Genomic DNA, 26,528 nt, shown 5'->3' on the forward strand with positions numbered 1-26,528 from the left:
TGCTGCAGAGTCACTTACAATAGGACCTCTGTGTTTACGTCTCACCCGAAGGACAGACCTCTTAACCTGTTAGTGTGGGGTTCATAACTTTGAGGTCTACTGTAAGGCTAGAAAAAAAAACAGTGCTGTTAATAAGGAGTTTAAGGGTGCTGTTTAGATCATTAGAATAGCCCTCTTGAGGCACTTTCAAGCAATCTGCTCATACTACTGTGTGGGTTCTGTATGTGCCAAATGACTGCACAGTATTGTTCTCAGTTCCGTCTGCTAAGATAAACGTGTCAAAAAAAACATGGAAATCCTTACATTTAGGGGTATTCTCAGGATAACCAAGGATATAGGCTGATGCAATCAAGGGCAATTCCTCTACGCTGTAAAATTATCTTTAAAAATCCAACTGTAGCTTATCCCGGCATATAGGTTGATAAAATCAGCCCCTAAAAAAAGCTTTCTCTCACAAAAATTAAAAATCCTTCTTTATACCTAATTAGCAGTGAAAACAGAACAAATCAGAAACTACAACACTCCACACTCCCCAGGAAATGTCCAAATGTTTATTTTTAAAAACAAATTGAAATCGTGTTACAATAGACTACGGATGTTTGGGGACAATTCACACATTCCATGGTACTTGGCATTAAAACGTGCGACTGTGATCATAGCAGTGATGTTTTTTACTATAACATGTTACTCATACAGGCCTTGCATTATTCATCATTAACAACAGGAGGGTAACAATCAGGCCAACATCCTGCATCCTTATTTAGCAGTTCCTATTCCCAATTGGCCCTCATTTTAGCATTCTTTCTGATTTCCTGTGCAGACATCCCGATTCTTTGTAGTCTCTTTACCGTTTCTGTTATATCACCTGCAACCCTCTTGTCAAGGTTAGTGTTTTAAAAATAACACCCTTTTTGATGTGTTATGAAAAAAATCAATGTGCTATCTTTTAATTAAATACAATCAATACAGATTACTACATACTAAAACTTAATTTCATAAAAAAAAAAAAAAACAACATATTGAACCTTTGATTCTTTATCACCTTTCACTTTAACCATGTATGATTTCCCAGCTTTAGAAAAAAAAAAACATGACATTACATTGACATTACCAGGGCCTGAAAGGGATAAAGTTTGTTAAAATGGTCACATCATCAGTAGTTGGATAAAAATCAAGCATATAGAGGCATTTAGTCAAAGCTTTTTCATTCATGACTTTATAACTCTAAAAATTGTATTTTATATCCTAACAGCCAGCTGAGCAAGGCCTCTAATATATACTGCACAAGGTTCAGCTCCTCTGAATACTTTTCTACTAAACCCAAATAACTGAGGCCACAAACTGTAGCGTTACTTGCTCAATGTGCCGGATTCCCATTTTCTTCTTTTCATGTTTGTATAGATCGGTAAATGCACTGCACTCTCCTCCTGCCGCCTGGGGACCTGAGGTCCCAGGAAGACTGAGACAGCTTTAATCTTCTCAACAAAAGGCTCGTATTCCATATCCCACTCAACATGGGTAGTAACAAATGCCATTCGACAGAGTTAATTGGAGGAAAATATTTCAGATTGAAGCCTGGCAGTTTCAATTCCTGCGTGGAAACGTTCTGCTTATTTGTGATCAATCTGCAGCTCATGAAAGGTTCCGGATTGTCAGTGGTGGGGGCTGAAGGGCTTCATTTATCTTCAAAGCAGATACGTTGACACAAGCAGCTGCAATGCCAACTTCCCCTCGCACTCAGTAACTGAACCACCTGGCCTGGAGGGACCACACTGCACAGTGTGCTCAGAAACCATCACAAATCACGCTAGTGCTTATCCAGACACAGAAAGGCAATTACAAAAGATGACTAAACACACAAACCAGGACTGAGAGCATTGAAAGCTTGTTTCACACCGCACTGCTGACAAGAACATGCAGTTCAAGTATAAACCGAAGCGCTCCGAGAATGAGAACTATTTGCTGTACTCTTTGTGCCCACTGGCCACAATAGAAAGTGATACGTCATACAGAACATGATCAGTACATATTGTTCTGATTCACATTAACTAAATGAAGCAAGGCAGGTGTTAGATATGGTAGATATGAAAGTGATCACACCAAGTGGCAAAGCCCTGCAACTCAGTGCACTATTAACATGATGATTCAATAAAGAGTATGATTTATGGTATTTTGTGCAAATCTGAAAAAAATTTAGTGGAAGAACAAAAATAGATCTGTATTTATAAAAAATGTGGTATACAGTACCATAGTGAAATCTTAGCGGGGAGTTGTACAGCACAGTACTTAAGTAACAGATTGGTAAATCATTGTAATAGCCAAGGTTAACTATTATAGGTAAAGCATATATGTGTATAGTAAAACCATCAAAAACGCATAATGAACTGCAGACTTACTGTGCAAAAGCCTGACCTAAAAACTAAAAGTAATGTATAATATTGTCCCTTACCATATGGGGTAGAAAAACACCCTGCAATTTAACTGCAGTCTTCTGTAGTTCATTATTCATATTTGGTGGGTTGCAGTTCAAATGTATATGCAGACCTTGGCAAGGGTCCATAGCCTGCTTGACTTGTACATGCTATACGGTACGTTGTGTGTAAAATAAATGCTGATCGTTGGTTCAGCCTTACAAGGTTATGTCAGGCACTAGGGGCATCGGTAATGAGAACAGTTCAAATAATAATAAAAAAGAAACCAATGTGTCTGAACACCCTTACAGACATAGTGGTAGATGTACTAAAGAGTTGCGGCTACCGCAATAGTCGCAAACGAGTCGAAAGTCTTGGGTGAAATGTACTAAACAAGCGCAATACTGTTAGCGACTTTGCGGCAGCACTTTTTTGCGGGACAGACTTTGATGAATATGTAATTTTGTGCGTTCCTGCATAAATTCGCAAAAATGGGGTGGAGATAATGAGGGTTCTCAAATACTATAATGAGATGTATTAAAGCTGCTGACAACTGTGACACAATTGCATCAATTTGTTAAGAACTTTTGAAAGCACGTTTTAAAATAGTCACAATTAGCAAACCTTTAAAAGGCAGTATGAAAAACACTATCCCCTAACCATGGCCACTGTTATTGCAGTAAAAAGGAAACATTGTCTTCAGCAAGAACGAGTGATTTGTAGGATTAGAAGAGAAAGGGTATTTTGTACCCACAGGCTCGACAGCCACATAATTCTTGAGCTGCTGTCTTTTAAAAGAGCCTGTCACCCAGAGAAGCCATCATATCCCTGCAGTGGTCAAACTATTGTCCACCCTGCATTATCCTGACACTGGGTCCTTTCAAGGAACTGTGGCAGCTGTTGCTGGCATTTCCCAGTCCACTTTTTCTTGTGTGTTGCCAGTTGTGCTCAATGCAAAAACACCTATTTTTCTCTAAAAGCAGGGTGTACTTACAAGCCTTGAAAACACATTTCTATGACATTCCTGGTTTCCTGAACGTTGGGAGCAATAGACTGCCCATATGTGCCTCTAACCCCTCCAGCTCATTCTAAACATCTGTATAAGAATAGGAAATACACCTATTCTATTGATGTGCAGGTGGTTTGTATAATTGTACACAATTTAGCACTGCACCACTGACTAACTTAAATAAAAACTGACAGTATAAATTTGGCTTATGGGCTACTCAAGATAATATAAATTAGTGGTATAATGCAACATTTGTTGCTGGTCCCTTGAAATTCGTATTAACGTGAATTGACTGTCTTCCTGTAAGTATCATAACTTGTCAATGTGGCACCATGATCTATTTTGTGTATTGTCTAGGCTACTAAGTAGGCCAAGTGACCAATACGTACAGTACAGCAGCATGATTTATTTTTTGTTACCGGTAGCCTACAGGCTAAAGTAAAAAGAAAGTGCGCTAGGTATTCATTTGATTGTACTACTGTACTGTATACTGTATAGGCCTACTGTACAGATTTACATATTTTTTACGTAATGTAATATGTAGCCTACCTAAATGATTTATAAATTTAAAATACATTAAGCACTATAACAAAATAATCTTACATGGACATTCAGCTACTTTTATGTGGACTGATAAAAATGAATTAAAAGAGTTTACTGTTGATGAGAGGACAGATTGATTAATAATGAAGCAGTGTTTAAACTGGAGCTGACCTCCTTGATATCTTTCAGTTTTCGTTGAGACTGAAATAGAACCAAGGGGGATAAGCAGCACAGGGCGTACAAAACACTGAAAGCCTCTGTCACAAACCAAGACAGACAGGATCTTCTCTGGTTACCCGCTTCACACAGCACTCTTTCAGTTGTGGAGCGAGCTGGAATTGTTCACTGTATTGATGTTTAATGGATCAGTGTTTTCTTTTTCCCTATCTATGGCCAGACTTTGTGCTAAAGAAGAAGAGCGGAGCCTCATCTCAATGCACACTGTCTGAACCAGCTGTTAAAATTGGCATATTAAACTGGTATATATTTGATCTAAAACTGTGACAGATCTTAATACACAGTGGTTGCTAAAAGAGTATGATGAAAATATCTCATTCACCAATAAGCGTTTCATCGATCATCCCCAAAACAAAGTCACATGACCGTAATATGGCAGCCATATGAAGTCTGAGGTAAAGCAACGTATTTAGCTTGCAGGGTTTACATAAGGTGGCTGTTACAGTTTCCAGAACACTGAAAATGTTAAATTTGCTAGCTGAAATGGTTTATATCAGTTTGTAGAAGCTGCCCGTTACACACAGTCATGGAGATGCTTAATAGTAATCATAATCACAATTGCAGTAAATCACAAGAAGTATTTAAAGCAACACGGTTGTCAAAAGCGTTGTCTTTGTATTTAAGAGCAGTGTCAGGGGTAAAGGTGCAATATTGAGATGCATAAGCTTGTTACCAATAACCCAGACTGTGGAGAAAGGGAATGCATCTCACAAACCTAGATCACAATACCTGACTAACTTTATCTAGCAAGGTTACAATATGAATACTAAAAGCTAAAGGCAGCCCAGCTTACACAATCTGTATATAGAGCAGAGCACTGTACGCACCAATCTGATCTGATGTCTGTGTGTCTCAAAGGTACACTATGACTAGGGCTTCTGATTTTAACCGATAAAAACCAATACAAAGAAAATTAAATCGGTGTATCCAATAAACACCGGAAAAACACTGGAAATGGTTACTCAATTCATGTTGACTTGACCCCTTTCTCTGTGAAAAAATAAAATAACCTTTACAAAAACATTCCCAGGGCTGCTGGGCAATGTCCCTCCTTCCTGACTTGTATCTCTCATTGATTCGTTCTAAATGCTTTAAACCCACCCCAACTACTGAATGCCACACAGAAAATTGCAATAGCAAATTTAGAATGCAAAATCTGTTAGTACATGGAGATGCAAGAAATTGATTCACAGTCCCCTGGTCAGTACTAGGTACTATACTAGCAGTGAAATGCATTTTAAAACATCTCGCCAGCTGGGTAGTTGGTAGTTGGTAGTACCTGTTAGTACCTGTTATATAATAGGCATACACCATCTAAATTCATAGACTACTACAGTTATTCCATGAATGAGGATAGCCATAAACATCTCCCTAGACCCCTCCAGGTGCTTGTGGGTTATTGGGCTCTCCTAAGTAGTGGAATAACTAAAGTACCCTCTGAACTTTCATGGTGATGGTGTACCCTCTGCATTTAAAACAACATCATGGAAAATGTGTATCAAGTATTCAGCCTATAATCTTTCCCTTTCTAATCCATTTCAGTGATCTTATTATTTGATTCCAGGTGCCAAAGTCACATCTCAGTTTAAAATCACACCAGGGTTATGTAGCTCCAGGCTTCTTGAGTTTAGCATAAAAAAACAATGGATTAAAACTATCCATTACTCACATGAACAAACATCTAAATAAAAGCTATTCTGGAACTAAAACCCACCGTCAGTGCAAAACAAAACCAATCTGGTTTTATTCTAATTTTCATTGCACAATTTCTAATATCATTGTCTGCCTCTTAAAAGGACATGTTATATGTATTTTAGTACAGACCCTTTTCCTGCTACGAGGCAGGTGCTTCCGTATCCAGGCTACTGATACTTTGGGTGACAGTCTGGTTTTCCAGCCCAACTTCTCTGAACAAAGTGTTAATGACTGAGGAATGATTAATTTAAAAACACCTTGCAGACTTGCCATGACAGTGACAGACAGAGCTACATCAGTTGTTTCTATTATTTTGTCCACACTTGTATGCTTCTCCACAATTGAGGGGAGGAATATGTTTGTTTGCTAGGATTATGGTATTTTTTTATTCATCCATTTCCAAATGATGTATCACCTCTTTTGTCTCATCAACACTTCTGTCAGGTGATGCAATACAGGCATAAACATTGGAGGTCAATGAGAGAGACTAGCGAATCCACGTTAGGAGGAGCAGTGGAGCAAAAAGGGCTTGATGAGACAAACAGCCATTTCTCATTCCCAGCAGGTAGAATGTTCTTATTAGCAAACAGATTCTAAACACCAATTTGGCCAGCATGGCAGGGACTGAAACATTGACAAAGTACTTTTTTTTTTCTTCTCCTGTGATTCTGAACCTGTTCAGTAATATATAAATGGTAAATTATTTTTTTCTTTTTAATTCATGATATATAAAGAAGATTGTGTGTGGATGTATTCAGAGCTTGAACTTGTACTAGCTCTTCACCTAGTCCAGGGTTTCAGAACTCCTCTTACTAAGGTCTATTACTGAATTGACCAGGTACCTGGAGTTTAAACAATTGGGCCCCTGGTAACTCTGCTCTGAACTGATCACAATAACCAAAGCCTGAATAAATCACACCTGAATCTCTAATAGTTTACTAATAGTTGTTCATGCAGAGGAGTAATGCATTTAAACATCAAAGTCCTGGCTCCTGATCATTTGCATAACATACTTATTTTAAGGTTGTTCTGAAGACTAGGACTAGGTGTAGCGCTAGTGCGAGTTTCAAGCCATGTGTATTAATGCAAAATTACCATTTGTGAACCTTAGTTCAATATGATTCTTATCATTTACAAATCACTGTGGTGAATTTTAGGTTTCTTTTTATAGGAATGCAGCTAAAAGAACCCAGTGAAACTTTGTCCCAGATATTTTCATTCACATTCCAATTCTATTATGTCATTTTTAATATAGTAACTACTTCATACGTATCCCATTCAGGATCCGGGATCACAGTTACCCAAATAACATAAGCTTTTCAGAGCCATTAAGAAGCTGTGTGAAATGTTTACTAAAGCAAATAGAAATTTTCTCCTTTTAAATCGCTAGAGAAAAATGTTCAAATAAAACTCACTAAACACAACAAAGCACTAGACGCCAGCTAAGCATACTCTGCTACAGTCACAAAAGCAGCCTGTTTGCACAGGGGAGGTTTTCAAAGGTGTCACCTACGTCATTACATTAAAAAATTGAAACACCAGATAAGAAAATGCCAGCCTCTTCATGTTTATTTTAAGGGCTCAAACAAAAGTAATATTCTGGAAAATATAATCCTTGGTATTGAATTGGATTTACAATTGTTTCTGGGTTTTTTTTTTGGGCTTTGAGCTTGTCTCAAGAATCCTAAGTGCTGCGAGTAACAGCCTTCCTCATTCCTTTTATCACGAGACAATGTGACCTTTCAACTACCCCCTATTCTCCGTCTATTTACATGTAGAGTAGGTGGGGGTAGCACAGTTGAAAGGTCACATGTGATTTTAATGGAATGAGGAAGGCTGTTTAGTCATGGCCATTAAGGTTCTCCAGACAGGTTCTCGATGTAAAGGCAGGGTTTGAGAGAAATGATAACTCAATTGGATAGAAACATAACCCAGAACCACTCAGAATGATTGAAAACACCATAAACTAGTAGAGGAAATGCATAAAATGCTATTAAAACGGCATCTGAAGATCTCCCAGATCCTGTCATTTGATGTACTCACCCTTCTAACCTGACATCAGGTAAAGATCTGTTGAGAGCGATCATCTCACTGGCCATGAGGTTGAACTGGTTGATTTTAAACATCTCCTTCATCTTTTCCTGGTTATCTTTCGGGATCACTACGGGCTTACCCATCTCCCCAGGGCCTTCCTGAGGCTTCTGGATCACCACTAGAGCAAAACACAAGCAAGGACAAATGTTAGAGCACATAGTCTAATTTTATCAATGAGAGTGAAACATGAGCTTCAGTCCACTACAGCTGCTAGGGGGATACTGCATTTCAGTTATAATCTCTGAAAATTAACTCTGTAGTTGCATAGCCCCCTGTAGCATGCAAAAGATGACCTGCTAAAAGCCACAACACACTCAAATCGTGACACAGTTTACATCATTCAATAGCACATGGAGTTTATTGGCTTCTACTGTACCAACAAACACACTAGTCATTGTTTTACTGTTTGCAACAGACACTGTATACACCACCTTCATACGTGAAGAGAACCCCAAAGATTAACAGTCTACAAGCATAACAGTCTGGAAAGAAATTTCATTTCAAAGTCTCACAAATTTCAGGGGAAGTCACTGCAGAGTTTTCATTATGAATCGTAGCTAAAGTGGATGAAATGCAGTATTAAAATGGGTATACAGTACATGAATAATGGCTGTGTGAAATTCTGATCCAAGAGGACCTAACTAAGCTTGATTTGATCCCAGGCTATACTTTAAGTCTATTCAACATTAACAATTCCCACACCAGTGCAACTCTAAAAGGACCGCCTCAACAAATACTGAAATCCTAAACTCCACAATATTAAAACTCAAAGGGCAATGCTACAAATAAAAGCTCAGTACACTTCAACAAGACACAAACACACAATCAGTGAAAGCATTAAAAGACCAAACTCTTATTGAAGCGTGTAGCCTAGTCTGTACAGCCTGGCAGGAACGGGGAAGGAGAGCAACTATAAATTAGAGGCAGGTACACAAATTTAGGCTCTTTGGTTTGTTTTCCCAGTAAGGTATAATTGCATAACAGCTGCTTCAAGTTTATGGCAATTTTATCTCCTCTTTGAACGCCAGAGGCCTGGGAATTTAATGGACTTTTTATTTAATCTTCCTATTCTAACTTCTTTCAATAAGCGTTAGAAAATGACAAAATCAGAAGCCTTAGGGGGCATGCTCTATAATGTATGAGGTCTTTGGTAACAGTTAAGTTTTCAAACTATGACGCTGGAAACTAAAATGATAGCAGGACAGGAACATTTGAACAACAGTAGATGCATTTCTGCTTTAGAATTCAATCCATGAAAGCTAAATGAAGAAAATATCCTGGCAAAACAAAAAACCTGAAAAGAAAATATAAGAATTTGCATAGAACTATGGTTAATTTTCAGTGTTCTGTCTCCAATATGCACATATTGCTCCAGTTAGTACATATCTATCGTTATTTATATTATTAAAAAGTATCAGGGCCTTTCCATGAAAACATAACATTTGATCATACTGTGTATTAGGAGAACCAAAATCACCACAAAAAGACTTGCCATTAACTTGATTTCAAACACTTCACAAAATACACAGTTTGAATGGAATGGCCTATATATAAGTGATTCCTGTATATTGCTTTCCGTAAAACGAAAACATATTATGCAAGTTGGTCTCACTGCACGTGATTAACTCTATAAATGCCCACTCACACAAAAAAACAGGTTTCAATTATATACAAGCTCCTCAGCTTGAATGAAACATTTCATTGTTGTGGGATTTATTTTGTATTTTTGTTAATTAAAAACTTTATTTTGAACTTTAAACTGTCTCCGAGCCTCAACCTCTGTCATCCTTGTCACATTTGGTGTGAGAGTGGGATAACGCCACCTGGAGGCTCAGGGCAGTATTTTTTTTTTTTTTTTTTTTTTTTTTTTAATTTTGGGAGGTTTTTTTTGAAAAAAAAAAAAAAATGGGCAAGAAGAGCAGACAGAGGCAGCGACAGAAGCAGCAATAACAGCAGCTGCCACCACCACCCCAAACCCTGTGGGAGGACCCAGTGAGCCTCTTCCCGTGGTGTTCCTGGTGCGGGAAGGAGGATCATCGGTGGAGGTCCTGTCCAGATGGGCCACCAGCTGACTGGTGTGGGCGCTGTGAGGTGGATGGCCACAGCTGAGCAGGATGCCCCCACAACCCGGACCAGGAGCAGCTGCAAACCCCGTCCTCGGCAGCCACCCCACCACTTCCAACATCACCGCCTTCACCACCATCGTGGGAGATCTGGGAGTGGCTGGTGCACCCCAAAGCAGACCTCCCCCACGACCTTCCCATAGCCATCCGCACGCTGTGGCGTCGAGATGGGGAGAGGTGGGAAGAGTGGGAGAGACGGCACCACCCGGTTTCCCTCCAGGATATCGCCAGCATGGTGCTGGATTACCTGGAGGTAGACATGGGAGGGGCTCCCGTCAGTGAAGTAGAGGAGTGGTGTGCTCACTGCTGCCAGTACGGGCATGAAGAGGACGCGTGTCGAGAGCTCGACTGGGAGCCAGACGAGGAGGAGTCTGGAGGAGTCTGGAGTTGCTGTCCCGAGAGCCAGAGGGGGTGGAGTTGCTGTCCCAAGAGCCAGAGGGGGTTGAGCTGATGTCCCGAGAGCCAGAGGGGGTTGAGCTGCTGTCCCGAGAGCCAGAGGGGGTGGAGCTGCCGTCCCGAGAGCCAGAGGGGGTGGAGCTGCCGTCCCGAGAGCCAGAGAGGGTGGAGCTGCCGTCCTGAGAGCCAGAGGGGGTGGAGCCGTTGTCCCGAGAGCCAGAGGGGGAGGAGCTGCCGTCCCGAGAGCCAGAGGGGGTGGAGCCGCCGTCCCGAGAGCCAGAGGGGGTGGAGCCGCCGTCCCGAGAGCCAGAAGGGGAGGAGCCACAGACCCCAGAGCCAGAAGGGGAGGAGCCACGGACCCGAGAGCCAGAAAGGGAGGAGCCATGGACCCGAGAGCCAGAAGGGGAGGAGCCACGGACCCGAGAGCCAGAAGGGGAGGAGCCACGGACCCGAGAGCCAGAAGGGGAGGAGCCACGGACCCGAGAGCCAGAAGGGGAGAAGGCTAACGCCCCTCAGCAGCCCTTGCACGTGCTGCTGAGAGGAGCTCAGTGTAGGCGCACCCGACTGCGACGGCAGGAGGTGCCAGCCAAACCTCAGAGGCCGCAAGAATGTCCACAGCCACCACCACCAATGCCGGAGTGTCCGCCGTCTCTGCCTGCTGTTCCTGAGGGTCCACCGTCTCCACCTGTTGTCCCAGAGGGTCCGCCAGCAGAGGGAGACGAGCTGTTGTTCCCGCCTCCGCCAGCAGAGGGAGACGAGCCATTGTTCCCGCCTCCGCCAGCAGAGGGAGACGAGCCGTTGATCCCGCCTCCGCCAGCAGAGGGAGACGAGCCGTTGATCCCGCCTCCGCCAGCAGAGGGAGACGAGCCGCCGTTCCCGCCTCCGCCATCAGAGGGAGACGGGCTGCCGTTCCCGCCTCCGCCATCAGAGGGAGACGGGCCGCCGTTCCCGCCTCCGCTGGCAGAGGGAGACGGGCCGCCGTTCCCGCCTCCGCCGGCAGAGGGAGACGGGCCGCCGTTCCCGCCTCCGCCGGCAGAGGGAGACAGGCCGCCGTTCCCGCCTCCGCTGCCAGAGGGAGACGGGCCGCCGTTCCTGCCTCCGCCACCAGAGGTGCCACCATCGCTGCTCCTGCTTGAGGGTCCAGGTTCCCTACCAGCGTTCATGGGCTTTGAAGGTCTGGGGCCCCCGCTATTGAAGGAGGATGGATCCTCGCTTGGGGGATCCGGCATCAACCCCGCCCACCACCGCCCGCTGAAATAGCCCACCCAAGGGACATAAGGGGACTCTTGGGGGGAGAGCTTGGCTTCAAAGGGGGGGGGGGGGAGTTTGGCCGATTGCGGCCTCCGTACTTTGTACGTGGAAGGACGTGTGTGGCAGAGCAGGGCTCTGCCCTTAAAAATACTGGCAGGGAAGGAGTTAAATTCTCCTCCCTGCCCAGGTTGATTGTGTCAGGTGGGAGTAATCAGTAATAATAATTAATTATTCAATTATGGACTTAGCCACCTGGCATAAAAGGAGGCCTCAGCCTCCCAGTTGGAGGGAGAGTTCTAGAAGGAGTAGTGTTTTTGTGTGTGCTGTGTTGTTAGTTTTATTTGCAAACCAGTGAAGGCAACGCCCAGCCTGGAAGCCTTATTTGTAAGTTCTGTTTTGTGTTTTTATTTTGTGTTTAAAACCTTTTTGTCTGGCCCTTGTGCCGATTTTATTTTGTGTTTTTGTTAATTTAAAAACTTTATTTTGAACTTTAAACTGTCTCTGATCCTCAACCTCTGCCAATCCTGTCACAGTCCTATATTCTGTTTGTGTTATCTTTACACACAATGCTTTAGAACCAGGCTATTTCCTATTTGAAGCCATCTGTGGTAATTACAGATATCGGTAAATGGCTTAAAAACAGTAGGCATAGTATTGAAACTTCACATTCCATTGTATCAGAATTCTCTCAGCAGTATGCATGGCCCCTACTGTAGTCTGAAAATGAACCTGCTACTGTAACTAGCAATAAGACTGTCAAGCGTTAAATGTTTTAGTTGATTTCCAGCAGAACCTACTATGTACTGACAACTTCAATTAAAATTGTCAACAAACAGCACGCTTAAGATGATTTACAGTATATTATACAGAGCAGTCCCTCTCCTTATGGAATCAGAACAGTTGTGATAACATCTGTGTTGTTTTCATGCAAAAAAAAAGTCTCACTTTTTTCACATTATTTAGGTAAGTACCTTTTGGGTAATTTGGGTTTACATGTTGTGGCAGGACTGAGGCCTACCCCTGTACATAGTATGTTTTGCTTTGGGTTTCTAAATAAAATATGGTTTTGGGTTGGTTTGTAAATAATAAGGTGTTCAATTTGTTTAAATGGATGGCAGGCCTGGGAGGTTAGACCTCCCTGCTTGCCTAATTAAAATTAATGTGCAGCAGATGGCCAGGGGTGAATTGAACAATTGACAATCAATTAACCCTTGTCACCTGCTTTTAAAAAGAGGCTGAAAAGCCAGTTTCTTCATTTGGGGCTGTGGTTTGCAAACCTGGAGGTGAAGAATGAGAACCCTCACGACTACATATGGAACCAGAGTGAGCTGAGGCCCACGACAGGTTTAAATGGGATCCTTAGGAATTAATTTAGGGGATTTATTAATCCTACCAAAGTTTATGTAGGTTATGCAGGGAGAAGATTCCTGAAGTGGGACCTCCCTTTTAGTAGGAGTAGTGCTTGGCCACCTTTAATTTTCTAGTTGTTTTTGTACAGTGTTTTTGTTTTGCCTTTTTGTTATTCATGTACTGCACTGTGAATGTTCTCCCGCATTACGGCTGGAATTGCTGGTACCCTAGTGGCGGCCATCAACACTGCAACTGCCTGTAAAATAAATAAAACCTGGAAGCCTGAGCGGCATTTCAAAGTCAAACCCTCTGTGTCTCTCACGTTTCTCAGCGGATACCCACATAGTAACAGAGCACCCTGTAACACATGTAACTTTGTTTTAAGGACAGAAATTCTCCTTCCCAATGCAATTAACATGAAAATACAGGAGGGTATATTTAAACTTGTCTGTCTGTGTTCCAATTTAGCCTCGCACAACTACTGATATAATGCAGCTTTCTTAAACTGGGTTTACAAGAAGATTTTAGGTTGTGTTGAAGAACCGCAAGTGCAGCCTGACACATCTGGCCACCAAAAAAAACTAAATCTAAAAAGTGAAGGAAACCAAACAAAAACTCAGATGTATCGTTACACAGAAAACATTCCATAAGAGAGCGCTCTGTGCTGTCCATTCGTTTTTTGCTAAACATTTTTGGACTGCATATATCATATACATGTACATGTATAATATGTTACGATCCCAACCCAAAATATATCCCCATCGGGTTGGAGTTAATTAATTTTTAGAACCCTAAACTCTCTTCGTATTCGGGGTGGGGTTGTCTTACAAATGATTTAAGCAGAGAGCAGCAACATCACAGTGCAAGTCGGTCTTCCAATTAAAGCTACAGTACCACATTAGCTGCGCAGTGCACAACAGAGTACTGTCATTTTTGCTTGCTGCATTCAGAATAAAATAACACATCAAATAGCAACCTCAATATTCTACATTTGTTTAATTCTAACAAATAACATTAATAAAATAATCTTAATAGTGCAACTGATCCTGAATGCTGCTGCTGCAAGACTACTGACAAGTACAAAACAAACTGAACATATTACATCTGTCTTGGAAACTTTGCGTTGGATACAAAGGTTATTTTTAAGATTCTTCTGTTGACCTTCAAGGCTGAAGCTTCAGTTGCTGTTTACTTAATATTTACAGTGCCGTTTAATACGTACAGTTTCTGTTCCACAGGTAGACATTTTGTGCAAATAAGATACATGCAGGACAGTAAATGACAGTCACGGCGGCATTTGTGATGTCAGGCACGAAAGACAGTTGCTGTTTACTTTTATTCTTCTATGTTTTTGTATAAATAATAAACTCCTGTTCTTTGGCAGTTAAGCTTTCTTGTATTGTTTATATTTAAGGTACTTCTGTTCGCAGTTATAGACAGCACTTTGAATTGTGTTTACTACGTACTTTGTTTATGAAGTACTGATTTCCATTGGCCCTTGGAGTCCGTTATAAGTGGAATGCACCTGTATTATATTTTTTTATTGGTGATTGTGACAGAGACAGAATGATTCTTGGTGATAAATCTCCCTCCTGACCTGTTAGGGCGCTGTGTAATGGGAACAGAGTGCCCTGGACTGGATGGACAGACAATTCATTCCCAGGGTTAGGCGGAAGTCAGCCATTTAGAAAGAGGGCGGAGCTACGGTACACTAAATCATTGACCCGGAAGGCAAACAATGTGGCAGCCGCAGATTGGAGGAGCCATTGCAATCGTTAACCAAGGGGGCGTGATTGACAGTATATAAGTGGACATAGCGTGGTGATCTGTTCCTTTGTTATGGTTAACGCTGAACCGGAAGGAGAACCGTATTGTCTATCGTGAGTGTTTTGTTTGTTTTGTCATGTCTAATTATACTAATTTGTTGTTATTAGATGGCTAACATGATCCGGAGCTGTCGCTACAGGCCAACATGAAACCCGGACAACACTGCACTTGTTTCACGAGAAACTGTATTTGCAGCACGAGCACTACAGCACTCACTTTGGACTGGTGACAGTGTTTGTATATTGTGGATGTATAAAAATACCATGTTTATTGTTTTGGGACTGAACCCCTTGGTTAAACTGTGTAGTACACAGCCTTGTGTGTACTACCATTCATTGTTATTTACTGTTGTCAAGGGACTATTGGATTATAAATAAAACACCATTGATCACTCCTCACTCCTGCATCACTCCTGCACCTGCACACTGTTTTTCTTCATGTTTTCGATCTTCTGAAACAAATATTGCTCTGACTTAGGTTTAAGAGATTTTACTTCACCTATTCAGTTCCTTAAGCCTGGTGCTGAGGTCAGTAGCTCACAGCAATACAGGAGACCACTAGCACAAATTCCCAGCTATGCTAATTGGGGTACAAACATGACTTTTTTTGTCCTTGGTAAGTACCCATGATAGATGCTAATTAAATGTTCAATGAATCACATCTTATTGCTAAGGGCCAGAGAAGTCTAAGCTGAAAGAGTAAGTCATGGGAATATAGGGTTATATCTCCCCATATGTTGCTACAACTGTTTAAATAATGTACGTGTATTTTTTTATTTTCATTGATAACATCCTGACAACTTTTTACACTTATAACTTGAAAGTCTGTTTCAAAGCTGTTTTCAAAATAGCCGTTCTAGTGCACTGGGATTTGAGATCTGTCCTCTAAATCAGTGCAGGATAATCGATTAAAATGATTAAAAAAAAAAAAACCTTAAGTGCTCTGGCTTTTCTTTTACATACCACTTCATGGATCGCTATTTCTGTGTTACCTGTTTGACAATGTGGGCAATAATCCTTACACTATCAGTGCACTAGAGCGGCTAGTAATAAAGACTGGTACAGTTATAGTAGAAAGTTTTGTGAGGTTACATCACAAACGAGATCTTCACTGAAGTCTTGTTAACATAAGGTACAGCTTTCTGACTTTTCCATGCAAAAGAAAACATAGTTGTTCCTCAATGTCTTTTTGGGATGAGAAGGCGAGTTACCCACCATTTTAAGTTGTACCATGTTTTAGCCACGCACATTCTAAAGCGTGAGGAATGTGCATGCTACGTCATGACAATGGAGAGAGCTTGTAAACTATGCCACTGTTCATCTATCCATGGTATTTTATGCATTCAGCTAAAGACATGAGCAAGATCTTTTAGCTGAAGAAAAAAAAAAAGACGACGGTGCCCTGCTTAAATAACAATTTGACAGCAAGGTTGCATTTATCAAAGTAATAAATGAGCAGATCATTTTAAAATCAGAGAGGTCTTCTGAGAGCACAGGAATAAAGATTGATGTGCTACAGTGTGTAATGGCATACCTGACAAAAGACAGAATAAAACAATTTAAAAAAGAGCTGTTGTAGTGTAGTCAACCACAAGCAGAGCATGGAGTCTGTGTGTGAGAAGCAACCCACTTTACAGGTCCATCAGCACCCAGTAATGGTCCTGGAGTTGGGCACAGACTTGATTATATACAAGTAGCTTTGGGGTGAAGTGCTTTTTTTCCTGTTCAAATATTCTTTAATATGTATAATTCATACTATATTACAACAAGAAAAAAAATACAGAATAATATAAACCTGGTACACTATATTAATGCATAATTAAACAAAGGAGAGAAACACTCTTCTGTGCAGTGGAATGTGTGTTACTTATTTCACACATCACTAATGCATTGGTTTCCACTGCATGATATCTTTTTGACAGTCATTTATAAAATTCTGTTATATGAAGAATCCAAATATGGGCATTTCAACTAATTAGTGTTTGTTCTAATATTCGTCCCAGCACCTAAACAGGCTTTGTCCTGGATCCAGATGTGACAGATGTTGCGGTGTCAAGGACATTTGCATTGAAGGCACAGCTTCTAGGAAGTCAAGGACATCCAGTGAAAGCTGCCAAATACATATACTTATTTCCACAACAGATAGTTTTTCTGAACAGCTGTTTCCTCTTGGAATAATTTGTCTCCTGACCTTAGGAGTGGAAATTATTTGAATATAAAAAGGATCTTTATAATAGTTTAAAATATACAGTATGCAGCAAGATTGTTCATCTCAAGTGATCTCAGCTGTAGTAATATATTTAATTAAATAAAGTAAATAGCGTATACTGCAGCGTTAAGCCATCATAGCTTCCCTGGATTTCACACATAGGAGTCTGCAGATACTGTAACCTGCAGAATTAAAACACAAGGCTAATTTACACCGAGTACAAATTACTTTAAAATAAATAAATAAATAAATAAATAAAGGCAAGACATTCCAAAACCAGCTAAGCGCCATACAGAAATAAAAAGAGAAAGAACACCGTAGATCAGGAATATATTTTCAAGTATAATCCCAAAAGATTTGACTTTTTTTTCACACAGCATGGGGCAAAAATTGGGCTTTTCACAACATGTATCCTCCAATTAATGCTTGTGCTCCATTAAAATGAATGGCATATTGGGAACAAAAAGCAAGCAGCACTGCAGGAGGGAGCAACATCAGGATGCACTGCAAAGCTTACACATTCTCTTTCACTTGGCGAACACTCTTAAGCTGAAAAAAGTAGTTCCCTGGTGATTTATGATTTATAAATGGAAAACATCCAAACAATAAGGGTTATCTTTAAAAATATATCACACGGATTACGACCGCACTGTGGAATGTTCTGCAACAGGTTTGGGAAAAGATGCAATGAAGCTGAGTCAATCTTTAAGTATGCTGTCACATTTTAACCTCATTCTAAAGCAATTTGGATTCTGAAGCTATGCCTCGGTCTTCCTTTTCCTGCTCATTGGAAAGAAAAGCTGCTTGTGTGCCTCTCACCTTCATGGCCAGGCAGGCCCCTCTCCTTCTTCTCCTCGCACTTGTTGCATTCGCTGAAGTAGAGCAGGATGAACATGTCCAGCATGACCCAGACCAGCGAGGTGGCCAGCACCACCTTGCAGTAGGCAAACTTCCTCATGGCACTGTGTGGGAGGCAGGCAGGGTGTGTACCAGGAGTTCCTCGGGGGGGCAGGGAAAGGCTGTTGACTACCAGACCTGAGGAGAGAGAGAAAATTGAAACATTAGCTCAAAACATTGCAGAGGGCGATTTCTATTCTCTCTTATTCGAACCAGTCTACATGAGTGTATAAATTACCAATCATGTTGCTGGTTTTTGCATGTATTTCTAATTGCAGGTGTTCTGACATTTTAAATCCCAGAAGGTTTATAAATTAAATTAAAAGGAATTGCAACAACTGGAAGTTTAAATTAGCCCAATAAAAATAGTATTGTCCTTCTGGATTATTTGAATTGTAGTTTTCTAATTTCCAAATGCTCATAATATTTGAGCTATCAAAGTACAGAATACGTATCACATTTGATAAATGCAATGAAGCGTCACAGCTGACTAATGATCAGAACATGAATACAAATATAAAAAACAAATGCGAATACATTAGCTGTAAGAATTCACAACTGCAGTATCTTTAATGTAAATTAGTTTTTCAACAGTATGGAGAATGGTGCAAAGAAGAAAAACATTAGGTTGTTATCATAACCCTGGTTCCCTGAAATAGAAATGTAACCATTACCTCATGGGTATTTATCCTTAAAGACCCTGAAACCTGAATAGATATAACAAAGTCAGCTCATCAGAGCCTGTGACACAGTCATGCCCACCCCCCGAGGGCACAAAAACACTGCACGCACAAATCTCAATATCATTTTTCCTTCAAGACTGCTGCAATCATAGACGCAGTGACCTTGAAGGTTAATGGTTACATTTCTATTTCAGGGAACCAGGGTTATGATAATAACCTAACTTTCCCTATCAAGTACGAAATGTAACCACTACCTCATGGGTAGAAATACCAAAGCTGTCGCAAGGCAATTATTGCAGACAACTGAATGCCACAAGCTCAGCCAAAGCCATCTTACATGTTACCATGAGGAGCTCCAGTGCTAATAGCTAGGGCTAAAAATTGAGGGAGAACTCACCTCTTGGCTTTTGTTTGAAGGGTGGAGTGGGCAGTGAGCTTTTCTGGAGAGGGCAAGTTGGCTCGCTCATATGCAGTCTTGACTGTGTCTGTGATCCATTTGGACAGCCTCTGCTTAGACAGGGCTTTACCCCCATAACAGACAAAACATTGTTCAGACTGCCTCCAGAGTGTATGGAGCTGCCGGGAGAGGTGATCGTGCACCCAGAGCAATAGCTTGCAAGCTACTCGATGGAGAATGGGAGACCTGAGGCCGCTCTGGTGGTTTATAAAAGCCACCACGGTAGTGTTGTCCATCCGAACAAGCATGTGTCTCCCTTGAACCTCCTGTAAAAAAATTTGCAAGGCTAGAAACACTGCCTGCAACTCCCAAATATTGATATGGGGCTCTTGCCACGGGGGGTTTCACACCCCTTGCGCTTCCCTGCCATTCCACACCACACCCCAGCCTAGACTGGACACATCTGTGGTGATGACCTCCCTTCTGGTGACGCTGCCCAACGCTACGCTTAAGCGCAGGTGAGCTGGCTGTGTCCACCATGAAAGAGCCTCCAGACAGTGCTGAGACACTGTCACCAGGCAGCCACGGTTCAATGCGGGCTGAAAAACCCTGCTGTTGAACCAGGCTTGGAGAGTGCGCATACGCAAAAGACCCAAAGGAAGGGTCTGGGAAGCTGCTGCCATTAAGCTTCTTGTTGAGCTGAAAGCGTTTCAGACAAATGACTATTCACTGCACTCTGTTGTCCGACAGAGTGGACAGCATGGACCTGGAGTCCAGGTGCACTCCTAAATAGGAGGTTGTCTGTGAGGGTAAGAGCTAGCTCATTCCATGATTCACTGACAGGCCCAAACAAAGAAGGCGGTCTGTGATGAGTTCCGTGTGAGCCACTGCTTGCACTGAAGACCAGGTCGTCCAGGTAATTGATGCCTCTGAGTCTCAATGGGGCCAGAATAGCTTCCATGCACTCGTACGCTGTACCTAGGACGAAAGTGAAGCACAGGTACTTCCTGTGCGCAGGGTTTATGGGGATGTGGAAATAGGCATCCTTGAGGTCCACCGTGGTGAACCAATCGCCTGGCCTTATGGACGGCAACACCTACTGCATGGTCAACATCTTGAACCTCCGTCGACTCAGAAACAGGTTGAGCAGGTCGAGGATTGGTCTAAGGACTCCATCCCGCTTGGGCACTAGGAAGTACCAGGAGTAAAACCCTTCTTCCAGATGAAGAGGGTGTATCATGCAAATAGCCCACTTTTGTAGCCGGGTTGTCACCTCCTGAGAACACCATGGCGTCACGTGGGTCCGTGACTAGACCCGAAGCAGAGCTGAGCACAGCAACTGCTAGTGAATTGGAATGGTAACCTTGTTTGATGTCTATATCTATGTCGATATCTACAGGGATACCCACCTACAACGCTCTTGGTTAATCCAACAGTTAGAAAACTGAGGAAACCTACTATTAGAGCCCTAACAGTCTTCACAATAATTCTGCAAGCAGAATTAATGTGGCAACGAGACACTGAGGGAGAAAACTGCTACCAGTTTTAACTCGAAGTGTGTGTCTCGGTCCAACGGGTGCGCTAGTATTTCTGTGAAAAGAAACAGAAAAATACACACCAAGAAACAATTTTTTCTCACACAAAACAGTAAACACTCGATTACCATTAATTATGTATAATTTTCGTAATAAAAAAATACATTTTTATTTTCAGCTTCAACGAAGCTAGCAGCCTGACAGAGAACACAAGTAGCCGTGTTAAGGTTATACGATCACAGGAAAGGGGTGACGGAGCCGCCGGCTTTGCACGGAGCACAAGGCCGTTGAGGGACTTAACGAAAACCACGGCTGAGTGCACAGTACCTGTAAACAACAATTATTATGATCACGTAAATATAAAAAATCGCATTAACAGTGCAATTACACAAGCGAAAAAGCAGATAAAAGTATATTCAACACTTGTCTATTCGTAGTCTCTCTCGTTCTCAGGTTCAGATGAAAAGTATATTTATGCCCAGAGGGTACAGGCATGACTGCGTCACAGGCTCTGATGAGCAGACTTTGTTATATCTATTCAGGTTTCAGGGTCTTTAAGGATAAGTACCCATGAGGTAATGGTTACATTTCGTACTTGATAGGGAAACACAGCTTTAATTTTTTTAAAGGCTTTAAAATTGTATTAAAACTACACTTCCAAGAATGTTAATTATATCAGAGATGGCTATAATTATGGCCTAAATCAATTAATTTAGCTGCCTTTGAAAGTGCAAATAAAATACCTACAAAGCAAAACTCAATAAAGGCGTGCAATTCCTTTTGAGAAAAAACAATAAAAAAGTCATTATTTCTTCAGGTTTTTTTTTTGTTTGTTTGTTTTATTGGATTTTTAAGGTAGTGTATGATTATATAGTTTCCAGAGATTATTAATTGCAGTTCATTTTAAAAGTAGCACCTCATTAGTGCAAAGTAGGCAGATGATATTTTTATTTTACTTTCTCTCTCCCAAATGGCTGTGAAAATGTATTACGTGTATTCAAAAATGATGGGTTTCTCCCTGAGCTCAGAATGCTTTGCTTTCACTGCACAATGCACTGATTTGAATTGTACAGCATACTGTACTACATCCTTCACCACTCTTCTGAACTGTCTGAAGTCCCCTTCAGAACTGACTACTTTTAAAATAACAGCTGTACATGGAATCGTTGAGTATCACTGTTAAAGTGGAAGGACAGTGAACGATGACACACAAGGTTGGCCTCGCACAGTATATTAATAAAACAGTACAAAGTGCTGCCCACAAGTGAGATCTTCATTGTGTTAATATTACCCATGAAGTTGTAACATTTGTTTAAAAATAAATAAATAAAAATAAATTACAAAATAAAAAAAATAAAAAAAACATGAACCGCATTACTTTCTGTAAAGAGAAAAATAAAATGTGAAAAGAAAACTGGAGAACAACCAGACCTTGAATGATCTAATTTCAAGTTTTGTAACTTCAATGGGAGTTTGTTCCTTTTAGACCACATGCTTTTCAATGAAGTATTCTTCTTAATTTAGCAAGATAATCGATGTTCCATTGTTTAAATGTTCTGAAATATTGCCTCCCCGTATTAGTGATTCATTTCTAGCTTACATTATACAGTAGGAATTGCTACTGTCGTTTATTAGAAAAATCAAATATAGCCATTTAATATACCCATTGAAGTCCCATCATTCAAGTCATGACATACCAAGTGCATTAATACAGACTACCAAGAATACATCAATTGATAGACATTCATAAAAAATCAAGAAATATATTTGAAATGTCATTATAAATCATTTAAGAGTTTGTCTGAATTCCAGTGCAATCTTTTCATGTGATTTATAGTAAGTTAATATTGTACATCATGTGTAGGGCGTAGTATAACAACATTAATTCTGCACAGGTTGAGCATGATTTAATACAGTCATTTTTTTATTTTTTTATTTCAGGAACGTGGTCATTTCAAGATGGTTAGTACTCAAATATATACAGTCGCAGACAAAAGTATTGGCACCCTACACTTAAGATAAGATCATTCAAGAAAACAAGCATTCAGTGAACATTAACCACTAATTAATATGACAGACACCATTTCTTTATAAAAAAAACAAACAAAAAAAAACAACACATTTTTTAAAAATATTTTTAATGACAAAAGTATTGTCACCTTTAGTTAAAAGTCTGTTAAAAAAATTATATATCTAATTTAAAAACATATTCATAAATTGAAAACCATCACACAGTAATTAAGCTGCATTATAAAGTCAATAGCCAGAAAAAGAGGTAATTATTTCCAACATCTGTTGAAGAAGAACGTTTTGGCAGCACATGATTGTCACGTTGGATTCACGTTTGAGAAAAGCACACACAGCAAACTACAACAAAGGAAATCGCTACAGAACAGAATAAAAAAATATGGAATTATATATATATAAGTGTATCTTACTGTACTATTTAAGTGTAGCCACTACTATGTGGGCTGCAGTATAGCTACACCGATTAGGCTGTATTCCTTCTCATGCATCATCACGTAATAAAATCCACAGTAACGGTATGTGCAGCATTTGCAAATCTAGGAGTGATCTCTGTAAATACAACATGCACCATGCCAGACTTGTAGTGCTGTACAAAAATTGAGCCCTAACCTACGACACCTGCTCCCCAACTACTGTATAGTAACTAGTCTTTTCATTGGTATTTATACAGCTTTGTCTTTGGTTTTTATTTTCAGAAAAGGAAGCAGAGCAGCAGCAGCTTCACCAACTGTCTCCATGATGCAATTTCGGAAATTGTCAAGGGCATACTCGGTTCGATGGCTGCAGCAGCAATTATGAGGTACATATTGACTTCCAATCTCCCACTAAAGGAAAGCACATGGAGTCCATGGAAATGTTACATTGTTTGTTTCCATTCAGGTAAGCTGTCACCCAACTGGTTTTCAGTCCTTTCCACCTGACAATGCTGTTAATTAACAGCTCCATGACGAGGCTGAGTGCCAGCAACAATCTTTGTTCTGGATCCAAATTGAATCATCATGTCATCTTTTTTACCTAATTGTTACACTTGTCAACCATCTTAAAATGATGTGTGTTATATTTGATTTCTTAATTTATTTTAAAAGTTTAAAGGTTTACAACAAACAGTCCTGCTGGTTGCCAAGTGTCTGGACAATTTTAAATCCTTAAAAGTCTAATTACAAACCAATCACTGTTGTATGGACAATTTAAACTCCAGGATCAATATATTGCAATTTGGGTTTAAATGTAGAATCAAACAAAGTTAATATACTAATTCCAACACTGTACCCCTAAGAGGAGTCATGGTATACTGTAAAGCCATAAATATTTGCAACCAAAATATTTGGCCAAACCTAAAACCTATTTTGCTCCAGAAATGTTGGCAACCTGGTGCAATATATGAAGTATGTATTGTTAGTGGTATTTGATATTAGTGACAAAAATGTTTGCAGTTATTTTTCATACGCGAAAAACGCAACAATAAAAGGCTTGCAAATATTAATGGCTTTACAGTATGCAGCAAGATAATCTACTTCCTTGGGACAGGAAAATGGGCACAATGTTTCTGGAGTTGCACAAAGATATTAAATCATTATAAAATGTTAATTCAATTTCAGGAAGTCTAAAATACACATTATACTGTTTAACAGTTAACATATTAGCAACAGGAAACTTTATTTAGAGTAAATATAAATCTGTAAAAACAGCAAATAAATTTGGTGCCAAACATAGCTCAGTCGCCACAGTTTTTGTGTCAGCTCTTACATTCACACATTTTCTCACAAAATATAATATTTTGCAGTGTTATAAATTCAGTTAAATACATTTATAAAGAGGCTTTCCTAATCTACAGTTTATTATCACACTGATATATTTTTACACCATAAGCAGGTGTTGTAACACAGATACCAAGCTAGTCTAGTGTCTTAATACAAGCATGTTACCACTGGCACTGACGACTATTGTCTCCCTAGTGTCCCTAACAACAAAATAAACATCTATGCAGTGCTCTGTTTTTATAATATACAGTGGGGAATTGCTTATGTAACAGGTTTTATTTATATAGCCTTAAACATGCCTGTTGACACCAGCTTTACACTTGTTATGAGCTTCCTGCGATTCTTCCCGAGTGGCTGCCGGTTTCTAACGATTTTTCAGCTATAATATTGCTGTACATATGGTATTAAAAAAAGGTTCATTAAAACGAAAAAAAAGTAGATGGTGTTAACAAGAATACTGTAACCTGTTAAAGATGCAGGTTTTTAACTGTGGGCATTTTTATTTTTTACGAGGTTTTCAAAAGAGAACAGATTTGGACATGACATTTTTACGTTTGCTACCAATTTTAAAACCACTTCTGTCAGGAAAATAAATGGCACACTTGTGAAAATTACTCAAAAAGAAAAAAAAATAACACTTAAACAATGTAAGCAGATGTATTTATTATGACAATATGCATTATTTATAGTGAAAAAAACTGGCATTTTAGTATGTCACATTTCCCCTGCGTTTTTGATGAGACAAGATGTTTTTTTTAAATATAACACATCCTCTCAGTTTCATATTATCATCAGCCCCTTTCACGCTGGCATGCTCTACCTGGGTTGCGGCCCGGTGTCACGTGAATCAACCATGTGATTTCACACTGCTTTCTGAAGAAGCAGGCTCGACCTGGGTGACAGAAGCAAGTAAACTCAGATATGCAATGCACTGGAAGCAGCTTGTTACAGACGCTTCCATCCAAGATTCTCTGGATTGAATCATCAGCCCAAATGTTGATTAGAGTAAATGTGTATTCATCCCTGCTGCAATCTGGCTCATGGTGTGTCTCAAGCAACAAATATCTGGCTAAACATAATCAACAGAAATGTTGCTTACGGAGGTGAAACCTTCATGCAGACTTTCATGCTGTTTGTTACTTTGTCCGCTTACAACCGCCCATCATACATTTTGTCTCGCTTTAACCTGGGTCGACCTACATCCTGAGATGGGTCGCTGCCGACCCGCATCAACCCCGGGTACAACCCAGGTACGTGGTTTCACACTACGCGGGATTGTGACCCGGGTAGGAGTGCCAGTGTGAAAGGGGCTTTATTTATCTACACATATACCCCTTACTAATTTGCAATTATAACTGTAGTTCTGCTGTGTTTTGTTTTTTAAAATTACACAAGTTTACTAACTGTACATTGGTAACCCCTTTTCATGAAGTGACCCATTTGTAAATGTGGTTATGTGGCATATTTTAACTGTGACACACATTGCATCTTTCATTGTACTCAAACATAACACAAGAGGGTCAGGTACCAGAGTGAAATGGGCTTTTGCATTTGCTTCACCACACGTCTCCCTATGGTGCTATGTCCTGTGTTAAACTCTACATACTATTGCAGCAATTTCTGTTTTAAACTGAGTCACAGTTTTGATATTTTTCATTTGCATGTCTTGGGGTAAAAAAAAAAAAAAAACACGCTGTGTGACTTACGAGAGCACAGGATGCAGAAATGACAGGGTGATCTTTACATCTTTGATAACCAGCCTGTTGCACTGTATTATAATACTACAGTATCAATGCACTTTCAGCTAGAATTAAGAACACATGCAGGGGCGTTAGAATGTCACTCGGACACATTGCACTAATAACACAATGAAACTTGGCAGATGGAGGCAAGAAACATTGGGCCACACAATGCTGTTGTCATACAGGCTGATGTCAAGAAGTTTTATTGCATTCTGTTTAGTATGGTTCCCATTTGTCTTCTGGATCACAGTAAATCACTTGGATAACTGCATCCAAAACCAATTAACTGCCTACCCATCAAACCTTGTGGGGAGGGGAGAGATTCTCTCCTGAGAAATTATG

At 40.4% G+C, this 26,528-nt stretch overlaps 1 protein-coding gene across 3 annotated transcripts in view; it reads right to left on the reverse strand.

The window, feature by feature from the left end:
- The window catches only part of LOC117435229 (polypeptide N-acetylgalactosaminyltransferase 1), a 259,339-nt gene that overhangs the window by 127,011 nt on the left and 105,800 nt on the right, over positions 1-26,528 (reverse strand). For all 3 annotated transcript variants that reach the window (XM_059012946.1, XM_034920767.2, XM_059012947.1), the window contains 2 exons: positions 17,964-18,179; positions 7,939-8,107 (listed from right to left, as the gene is read on the reverse strand). In XM_059012946.1, coding sequence (XP_058868929.1) covers positions 7,939-8,107; positions 17,964-18,102 — 308 coding nt within the window. In that variant the 5' untranslated portion in view covers positions 18,103-18,179. The remainder of the gene's footprint in view (positions 1-7,938; positions 8,108-17,963; positions 18,180-26,528) is intronic.

The sequence above is a fragment of the Acipenser ruthenus genome, chromosome 3, assembly GCF_902713425.1.
Source record: "Acipenser ruthenus chromosome 3, fAciRut3.2 maternal haplotype, whole genome shotgun sequence".
Lineage (NCBI taxonomy): Eukaryota > Metazoa > Chordata > Actinopteri > Acipenseriformes > Acipenseridae > Acipenser > Acipenser ruthenus.